General features: G+C 34.1%; 1 protein-coding gene across 3 annotated transcripts; it reads left to right on the plus strand.

Moving 5' to 3' along the window:
• The first annotated feature begins 1,087 nt into the window (after positions 1–1,087).
• LOC112012689 (TOM1-like protein 1) lies at positions 1,088–10,135 on the plus strand. 3 transcript variants are annotated; one of them, XM_065775426.1, is made up of 4 exons: positions 1,088–1,269; positions 2,011–2,711; positions 3,449–3,694; positions 9,335–10,135. In XM_065775426.1, exons 2-4 carry the CDS (start codon positions 2,058–2,060, stop codon positions 9,749–9,751), a joined length of 1,317 nt encoding a protein of 438 aa, XP_065631498.1. In that variant the 5' UTR covers positions 1,088–1,269; positions 2,011–2,057; the 3' UTR covers positions 9,752–10,135. The 3 variants fall into 3 exon arrangements, with proteins under 3 accessions (XP_065631498.1, XP_065631499.1, XP_065631500.1); XM_065775427.1 differs by lacking the exon at positions 1,088–1,269 and adding an exon at positions 1,291–1,421; XM_065775428.1 differs by lacking the exon at positions 1,088–1,269 and adding an exon at positions 1,560–1,660.
• Positions 10,136–10,461: the final 326 nt, after the last annotated feature.

The following is a 10,461-nucleotide window of genomic DNA, read 5'->3' on the forward strand; positions in this document are numbered from 1 at the left end:
ATAAATGAGGGTAGGATTTAAATCTAGATACTCTTAATCGAGAAAGTTGGATAATATCGAACCATTGATTAAAACTATGTGCAACAGACATGACAATAATTCATATGATTTTATCAAGAAAACACTATAATTCATGTGGTTACACAAAAATAAAATGAAATAAAAAATTCTAAGTGCTTGAAATAAATGATGGTATGATTTAAATCCTGATTCTCTCTGTTTGTTTCTATGAAATACATTGTATGAAGATACTTTTTCATATTTTTTAGTTCTTAGTAGTATCAGAAAAAATTGGTTAAATAAAATTATCTTTAGTAAAAAAAAAAAAAAAAGACTTATTTTTTAGATATTATTTTTCTACTAAATTTCTTTTTTAGAAAACAATTCCATATCATGGTAAGCTAAATAAGGGAATTTTAGACTTTAGAGATTGTTTTTCAATTTATTTAAAGTTGCTACAAATTATAAGAACAATGAGATATCTTTATAAAAAAATACTTTCTGAAAAATGACTCTCCCTCTCTCTCTACATACATACATACATACATGCATGCATGCATACACACACACACACACACATATATATAATATCAGCTAACCATTGATTAGTTATAAAATCTAAAAAGATATTGAAAAAATTAGTGTAGACTTATTATAAGATACCAAGAATCACTCATTCCACATATCACTTACCAAGTCCACCAAAAAATCAAACATTTTTTCCCCTAAAAAATTTCCTAACAAGAATTGACCGAAATATTATAAGAAATGGTCTGTTCATAACAAACCATATATAACAGGTTATTACAGGTTGTTATTAGTGGGTAAAAAAATAATTTTAATAGTAAATTCAAATTAAAACTAATAATAACTTATCACTTATGATTTATTACAAAAGTGTTGCAGAAATATACGTAAAACTTTTATACTATTAAATAATAATCATAATAATCTCAATTGTATTTGTATGCCTTAATTGGAGCTAAAAGCCTAAAAAACCCAGCGACTTCCAGCGGGTCCATCATAAAAATCCACGCAAATAAAAATTACATATAAAAAACCAAAGACAAAGCTTAGAATTGAATATTCCAATCTTCTATGTAACGTGTAAAGAAAGATAAAAGACTCACAGAAGAAAAAGGAGAATGTGAAACTGAAACAAACAAACTCCAACAGACCAAAAAAAAAAAAAAGAAAAGAAAAGAGTCGTTGGGCTTGCGCGTTGTTTTTCTCAATCTCTCAACCAATCCATTTCTCATTTTTCAAAAGGTACTGTATGTATTTATGGTTTTATGTTATGGTTATATTTGTGATCCGATCGATTGAGTTGACTCCGTTTGGTTTCTGAGAAAGTTAAGAGGAAAACTTGAAGGAAAAGCAAGCTTTTTCAATTTCAAATAAGAATTTCGTATAGGAGTTAGGTGCTGCCTCTCTCCTCTTTGACCGTTAGGGTTTTGTTGTGGAAATTTGTTGTCTTCGTTAATCGTTTGTTTGGTAGCTAAGAAAGTTGTGAGAGAGAGAAAATAAAGATATTGAATTTTCGTGATTTAAGGGTTTAATTAATTGTTTTCCGTTTTGGTTTCTGATATCTGCAAAATTTACTTATGTTCAGTTGACTGTGGTGTTATAGATGTTAAACTTTGTTAAATTCTTCTTCATGGTCTGTACTCGTTAATTGATGTTAAATTAGGGTTCCTAACAGTTTTTTATTTTATTTTATTTTATTTTTATAATGATTTTTGGAGATTTTATTAATAATTTCGCTTATTTTGGGGAAATTTTGGGTTTTGAAAAGCGTTGAATGTGTGAGAATTAGTGTTCAATACTATGCTATGGGCAAAGGAATTATAATATGGTTTATATGTGGCTCTTGAATGCTTTTGTTTGGTTCCTGGGAAAATTTTGTATTTTGTGTTGTTTTGTTGTCCTCTTACAGAATTATTTAATTTTAGCACCATAGGGTGGGAGTGTTCTTTATTCTGACATATTCGAGGTTTGTGGGTTTTGCAGGTTAGTTTTTTGAAGATTTGGTTTTAGGGTCTTGAAGGGTTGCAAATATGAGTGACAATTTGATGGAGAAAGTTAGTGCCTTTGGTGAACGCCTCAAGATTGGAGGTGCCGAGGTGGGCCGAAAGATGACTGCAGGCATGAGTTCAATGAGCTTCAAGATGAAGGAGCTTTTCCAAGGCCCAAACCAGACTGATAAGATTGTTGATGATGCCACCTCAGAGAACCTTGATGAGCCTGACTGGGCCATGAATCTTGATATTTGTGACATGATCAATACTGAAAGGATTAACAGTATTGAATTGATCCGCGGAATTAAAAGGAGGATCATGTTGAAGAGTCCTAGGATTCAGTACTTGGCTTTGGTGTTGCTTGAAACATGTGTTAAGAATTGTGAGAAGGCTTTCTCGGAGGTAGCAGCAGAGAGAGTTCTTGATGAGATGGTGAATATTAAAAGGAGGATCATGTTGAAGAGTCCTAGGATTCAGTACTTGGCTTTGGTGTTGCTTGAAACATGTGTTAAGAATTGTGAGAAGGCTTTCTCGGAGGTAGCAGCAGAGAGAGTTCTTGATGAGATGGTGAAATTGATTGAAGATCCTCAGACTGTAGTTAATAACCGTAACAAGGCTTTGATGCTAATTGAATCATGGGGAGAATCGACCAATGAGCTCCGCTATTTGCCTGTTTATGAAGAAACATACAAGGTAAAGTTCTTGTTGCTTTTATATTTTAATACTAGCCTTTGTCCGGTTGCCAACCCCCCCCCCCCTCTCCCCCTGGTGGGTGGTTCTCTCATAAATGTAAATTTATGTCAACTACAGTGTAAATATTTTAATTTTTCTCTATCTAGTGTTGTTTCCGACTGGCGTATGAAAAGTTAGTAGCAGTGGCTGATAGGATGTCAATGAGCTCAGGCTCAAATTGCCCTTCCTTCTCCCTTAATAATGGGATGGAGGGTAAGGTTGTGGGTTCTAGTCTTCTAGATCATGGAGTACGCATGTAACTTTTTTTTTTTTTTTGATAAGTAATAAACTTTATTGAAAAAAGATGTAAGAGAATACAGAGGAATCTCATATAAATAAATAAATAAATTGGAGTATGCGTGTAACTTACCAATACAAATTATTATTATTTTTTTAAATGAAGAAGATTAAAGAAGGATCTTGTTCTTGTAATAATATTTCCAAATAGGTAAGAAGTTTTTGTTTTTTTTTTTTTAAATCTATGTCCCACAACTGAATTATTTTTTGTGAGCCAACAATTCGGTTCAAAGAGAGTTTATGTTTGAATAAAATTACAAAAAAAAAAAGTTATGTGTGGGAAGCAAATCCATTATGTATTTTAGTATGAAGAATAGATTTTTAATTATCTCCATGTAAGTTTTAAATATATATATATATATATATATATAAAATTTTCTGTTCTTGTCTTTCTATTTCAGAGTTTAAGATCAAGGGGCATTCGGTTCCCTGGTCGTGACAATGAAAGTTTGGCTCCTATATTCACTCCTGCTCGTTCAGTATCAGAGTCAGAATTGAATGAGGGTCTTCCTCAGCATATTGAGCGTGATCTTCCAGTGCAAAGCTTTACGGCTGAACAAACAAAGGAAGCATTTGATGTTGCAAGAAACAGTATTGAGCTTCTTACAACGGTTTTATCCTCTTCACCCCAGCAAGATGCTTTGCAGGTATTTTTATCTTATTCAGCTGGTTGTCATTAAGAGCCCCCCCCCCCCCCCTCTTCTTACTCTAGATTTCATAATGTTAAACGATTTTAAATTCCTACAAGTTATAGTATTGACTTGTTTGTGGTGACATATCAACCTTGCTTATTATCATTGATCACATGGTTCACAAATGGCTTATTGCATTACCTCAGAAGCAGTATGCTCTAGTTGTTCCTTAATTGTTTGTGGTGACATATGCAATTTCCATTAGACTGGCTAAAGTTTTGGATATGGAAATTATCCACAAGTGATCCCCTACAAATGAATTCTTGGTTTAACTGGGATTTTTTCCCCCAAAAAATTTTGGTTGCAGTGGAATTTTTACCGTCTTACTGAATGTTGTGTCTTATATTTAAGTAATAGGACTGACTTAGAATAGAGTGCATTTCTGAACTTCTTATAGACTTAAAACATCTCCTGCATTCGTTTAATATTCTCCTTCACTGAAATTCTTTCTCTTGTCTTCTTTGTCAAAGTTAGTTGTTTCATTCATACTTCCTTTTCTTCCCCTTGGTATCAGGTCATTTTCGTTTGCCATCTTCTCTCTCCTAACTTTTTCTTTGAGTTAATTTGTCAGGTGACATTGTCAATTTGTTGGGTAGCCATTTAATTTGATTAGTTGTGAAATGATTTATATCCAAGTAGATCTAGCAGTTTTTGTTGGAATGGATGATGAGTCATTTGCATTTTGCAAACATGCAAAGTTCCAATATAATCTATTTAGACAATTGACCTCTCTCTCTTATCGGCTTTCAACTTTCTTTTTTTTTCCCCTTTCCTTTCTGGTTTTAATTTTTAATTAATTATTGAAAAAAAAATTCTTAGAAATAACTATAAATTATAATTGATGTAATGCAAAAAGTTAAGGAAAACTCACGCTCCGTTTGTTTCGACAAAAAGCTTTTTTATTTTTTATTTTTTTGGGGGGTGGGGGAATTTTCTAGAATACATTTTCTGGAAAACTTACTCATTTTCCTGTGTTTGGTAATGACAGAATTTTCTAAGAAATCATTACTATTGAGGGAATGCACAAAGTTAAGGAAGACTCATGCTCCATTTGTTTCAATGAAAAACTTTTTTTTTTTGGAAAATGACTTGTTTTTAAGAAAACATTTTATGGTATACTGACTCATTTTCCTGTGTTTGGTAGAGACATTGAAAATGAGCTCACAACCCTCACCTTCTCTTTCTTCATAACACCAATTTCATTACTGCTTTCATGCATTTTATTTTTATCAAACAAGTCTCATATGCTCTCTTCAGACCCACAATTTCTCAACCTCATAACCTCAATGAACCCCATCTTCTTTTCTTTCCAAGTTCTATCACTAAACTCCTCCCCTTTTTCAAGTCCGAGAATCAGCCTCTCAAAAAAAATTGGGGCTGATTGGTCTCTCTCTCTCTCTCTCAGTTGGTAGAGACTAGAGAGAGTGAGAGAGAAGGGAAAGCTTATTGCAGAGGGAAGAGAAGAAACAGAGACCTTACCCTTACATGTTTGAATGAGAGAGCCTTGGTCTGGAGAGAGCTTGTTTGCTTCTGGAAAATAATAGTGGAAAACAAGACCAAGAAAACAAGGGTAATTATTATATGGCTTTTCCATTGACCAACTTGAGTTTTCCTTTGACCCACATTTTCTTATGCAATCATACATAAATTTTTTTTCGCTCAAACAAATGCAGCATTAGAAATTTTCTGATTTCCAATAAATCTTTTCGAAAATCCACCTTTATTTTCAATTGAACATTCTGTCAAAACTTTGAATTGTTAACAATTAACAAATTTTGGTTCTTTTTGTCTTTGGTTGTCATAAATAAAAAGTTGAATAAGTTGTCAAAAACTTTGAATTCCAATGAAGCGACTTCTTGTTCCTAGTTATCATAATCAGATTTTCTGGAATGGTCATTTACATCTACCTTCCATCCAATGCTCCTGATTTTGAATTTTCTACCATTAATCCCTTTTCCTGTGTATTTCCAAAGCAGCAGAGGGATGAAAAAAATTCTGAGGGAGGAGAATGGTGAAAATATTAGGTAATTCCCTAATGGATTTAGTGAAAGAATTAGAACATTTAGAATGGATTGGAGCCATGTTTAAAGTGACGTCACGAATCCTAGGTAAAGAGGATTAGTGAGTTATGCAAGCATCCAAACATCCAAATGCATCAACGCCACAAATTCCAAGGGAAGTTTCTAGGGCTACTTGGTGTGATTTACTTTTTAGGCTAGGATTTCACTAGGTTAAATTATAGAGGAATATCCATCGTATCCTCTCAATGATGACTGGTTGTGGGTCATTGAAAAGAAGCACTGATACAGCAAAAACCACGGTGTTGGACACAGACATGTTTGGGACATGGCTGCATTCATGTTTGTGCAATGTCCGACAAAAAAAAATTAATTTTTTATTTCATACACGGTTGCAACACAAGGACAACTATTTCTTTTAGAAAAGAAAAAAGAATTTTGATTACTGGGCACAATTAGCTTTGTCAATTGACCCCAGATTAGACTGTCTCTCGATCTGCTATATTTGCTGCTCAATTGATCATTCGGAGCTCTCCTGCCTCAGATCAATACTTAGATTGGCCGCTGCTCAAAGCTCATCAGTGATCTTTCTCTGTGTGTTTGTGTGTCTGTCTGCTGCCCAAAAGTTCATCTTGGTTTCAATTTTTTGTTTTCTACTCACTTTTGAATTTGGGTCTTTTGACTGATATTTACTATTATATTTTCTTTTATCTTCGTTTTGCAACTTTATTATTAAAAATTATAAAATATTTTTCCTAAGAGAAAGAAACATATCAAAATGTATTTTCTATTATAACTTTGATGTAAGACAAATTCGTAGGTTGTGGGTTGAAAGGAGTTGGCCAATGCCTATTGTAACAAAAGTTAAGGTTAAGCTTCTCACCAACACTCACCTAGATCTTGGTTTAGATGCAATTTGGTGTCCATAATGGTCCACCTGCAATCTGTAGCCTGATCATGGTTCGTTGGTAATTTGGAGGCTAATCATGATTCACAAACTTTTCATGTCATATACACTTAAGAACATTGATAGCATTAGAAAATGTTTGCCTGGCAGTTACCTATCTAACTCTTATCTTGGTATATGGAGCCCACTCTGCTAATTAGTATATTGTTAGGGATTGCTAACATTTGAACAATGGTAGCAAAAAATTAACTATTATTTCAATTTACCTTTAGCGATTGATGGTGATCGTATGAGATGGAAGTTGACGAAAAACAGGGATTTTAATATCCGTTCGTTTTATGATAAGTTACATGGTTCTTCTTCCGTTGTTTTTCCATGGAAAGGTCTTTGGAAGGTTAAGGCACCCTAGCGTGTCTCTTTCTTTGTTTGGATAGCCGCTTGGGATAGGATTCTCACGGGAGATAACTTGCGGGTTAGGGACTTTGATTTTGTTGATTGATGCATTATGTGTAGTAGTTGTAGGGAGACAGTGGATCATTTGTTGTTACATTGTGGAAAGTCATATCGACTGTGGAGCTTTGTTTTTAGAACTTTTGGGATTTCGTGGGTTCCCTCACGTTCGGTGACATATTTTCTATTTGGTTGGTGGAATTGGTTGGGCAAACATTCATCTCACATTTGGAATTGTTTTGTTGTGTTTGATGTGGTGTATTTGGAGGGAATGCAATTGGTGAACTTTTGAGGATTTGGAAGGATCCAATGACCAGCTGCTTGCTCTCTTTTCTGGTTCCCTTTTTGATTGATCTAAGGCTTGGGGACTCACATCTAGTGATTCCCTCCCTTTGTTCTTTAGCTCTCTCTTTCTTTGTAATTAGTGCTTCTTTTATGTTTTTGCTTTTCTCTCTTTTTTTTTGTACTTTTTGATATGCATTGTGCTACTTTGCATTTAACAGTTTTTTGAATATACATCTTTCTTACTTATCAAAAAAAAAAAAAAAAAAATTTCTTGTACTAGAGAGTGACCTTTTAAACCACATGTGAGAGTACTAGAAATTTCCTTCAAATGAATCCTTTTGGTCGTGTGTAATTGAAATATTGAATGCATGTGGGTGTTCATGGATGTGTTGGCCATCTTATTTTAGAAATCTTGGAGCATTTTCTATTTGTGGTTATTGTGTCAATCCATCCCTTCTTCTCTGAACCTAATTATGTTTTCCAACCCCATCTTTTTCTTATGAAAGAAACTTGACCAATTTGTTCCTTTATTAACCCAATATCTCTCTCTTGTTTGGTGTAATTAAGGCAAAAGAGAGGCAAAATTTCCCCTAGTAAATAAAAATTCACTTCATGGATACTTGGTGGAATGAAAACAATCACCAATGTAGCTACCATCCAGAATTTCCTGCACCTCCAAAATTCTGAGATCTTGCAACCTTTTGTGCTGAAAACTTAATTTTTTTAAACCCTAAACCTTTTTTCCATGGCGAACCTTGTCCTTTTGATTGTGTGTTTATTTAAAATTCATCAATTTGATTTATAGCATGCATTTGATTGAATTGAATGTAAACATTTCAAAAATGGTGTGTGAAATAAGAACACGGTAATATGAAACTCACCTCAGTGATAGCTTCTTAAGTTATGCAGTGTCTCACTGAAAAAAAAAAGGGTTTAGAGTCTATCTGATCATCTGATGAAGCAGTTGAGTTTGGATATAGTATTATTCCTGTGGTATGTGTGCATATTGACCATATAATTTAATGTCCATGAAAAATCATTCAGAAAGATAACTTACACCTTTAGCTTAATTCTGTGACATTCTGGTGTATCTCTATTGCATGATGCGTTGCAGTTTTCCAATGAACCCATAATGTTTAATAGCAATGAACGTGTTAAATTTGCTTATTTTATAATAGTTGAACAAACACCAAATAATTTTTTGTCATCTAGATTCATTTGGTGGGTTAAATATTGGGTTGTTGTTATCCTTAACAACGACTGTGTTTTTTTTTTTTTTTTTTTGGTGGATTATTTTTATTTAAAAGAGGAAATGCCTCACATGCACAACAATGACTGGTATTGGATGTCCTAATTCTTGGCAGTCGATCAACCTAGCAGGTCTGGCCATGGAGACAGTTCACTTAAATGTTATATTATTCCCTATTACAAGTTCGTCCAAAAGAAGGAAAAGAAAGAAAGCGTAGCGCAATGACAACCACCTAGTACAGTGCATATGCTGTTTTATTTCATTTGCATGTAATTACATTTTTGTTTGACACTTTTGTAATGATTATGAGATCGAGACTTGATTGTTCTGTGTTCGAGCAGTTCAAAATCACTAATCATTTGAATTCTTTTTTAGATTTTATTGATTCGCTCTTTCTTTGCGTGTAATGATTTATGTTTTGTATTTTTTAAGAGTACTACATACCCTGTGTTTGCATAAATTATCTCCTCTTTCTCAACACAATCTTATTACTTATCAAAAAAGAGACTTAGCTGTTTTGTGCCTTCTTGGATGAATGGTTTCAGCTATGCAGGAATTATATTGCCAATTTTAGTTTTGTTACGTATTTTCCTGATTTTTGCAACTAGTATTTCAGTTTATATATTAGGTATTCATTGTTGGTGAGCACAAAGTAACATGAATGAAATGTTTCTTACCATCGTCAGGATGACTTGACAACCACACTGGTCCAACAGTGTCGTCAGGCACAATTTACTGTCCAGAGAATTATTGAGACAGCTGGAGATAACGAGGCCCTGCTTTTTGAAGCCTTGAATGTGAATGATGAGATCCAGAAAGTTCTCTCCAAGTTTGAAGAGCTGAAGAAGCCTTCAGTTCCACCTGAGCCAGAACCAGCTATGATACCTGTTGCTGTTGAGCCTGATGAGTCACCCCGTCATGCAAAAGAAGATGCCCTGATTAGAAAACCAGCTGGTTCTCGAGGTGGAGGCCCGGGGGGAAGTACCGATGAAATGATGGATGATCTTGATGAAATGATATTTGGTAAGAAAGGTGGGGGTACGTCTGAAAGTGGGCATGATTCCAAGAAGCAACCGCCAAAGGGTGATCTCATCAGCCTTTGAGCTGTTTCACATACCCGATTATTATGTGGTTTTGGGACAGAGCATGCCTGGATGTTGTTGATACTGGATTTTTTAGTTGGTGAAGACAATTTATGTTTGATGTTTAAAAAAACTTATGATCTTCATAAACAAGGTTGTGGACTTTTTCTCTTTGGGAACTTCTTCAATTATTTCTGCACATTATGTAAGTAATTCATGTTTATATTTGATACATAACAGCTTGAGAGAGCAAGTGACTGGTAATTCATTTTTTCTGCTGGCTATGGATGCAGAAAAAGGTATAATGTGTGTGCCGTCTGTTCAGTTTCATATACATTGGTGATAGCTGCAGGCTGCAGCTTCAGGATAACAGTTTATATACATGACTGTCTGTTTCTTATTTCATTTATCAGTCATAATTTACATACTGAACTGGCCGGTGAACGGACGGAAATGAAGGAGTGAAAAGAGAGAAATGAAAACTAAAGGGGAGAGATGTCACAATCAATACGATTATTTTGTTAGTAAATTATAAGCATTAAAACTTAGAACTTATTTTTTTTGTTGAGATGAAAGGGCAAATGTTTTATGACCCCTCAGTGGTGAAAGTAAACCTGTGAAATTTTCTTTTCATTGGACAAAGTCGATTAGTGTTGCTAGGATTTTAGGTTAGACAAATAAATTTGCCACTGGATGGAAAATATTTAATTGCAGCCTCTGCTTGGATAGAG

This window comes from Quercus suber, unplaced genomic scaffold (genome assembly GCF_002906115.3).
Source record: "Quercus suber isolate HL8 unplaced genomic scaffold, Cork oak 2.0 scaffold_111, whole genome shotgun sequence".
NCBI classification, from domain to species: Eukaryota; Viridiplantae; Streptophyta; class Magnoliopsida; order Fagales; family Fagaceae; genus Quercus; species Quercus suber.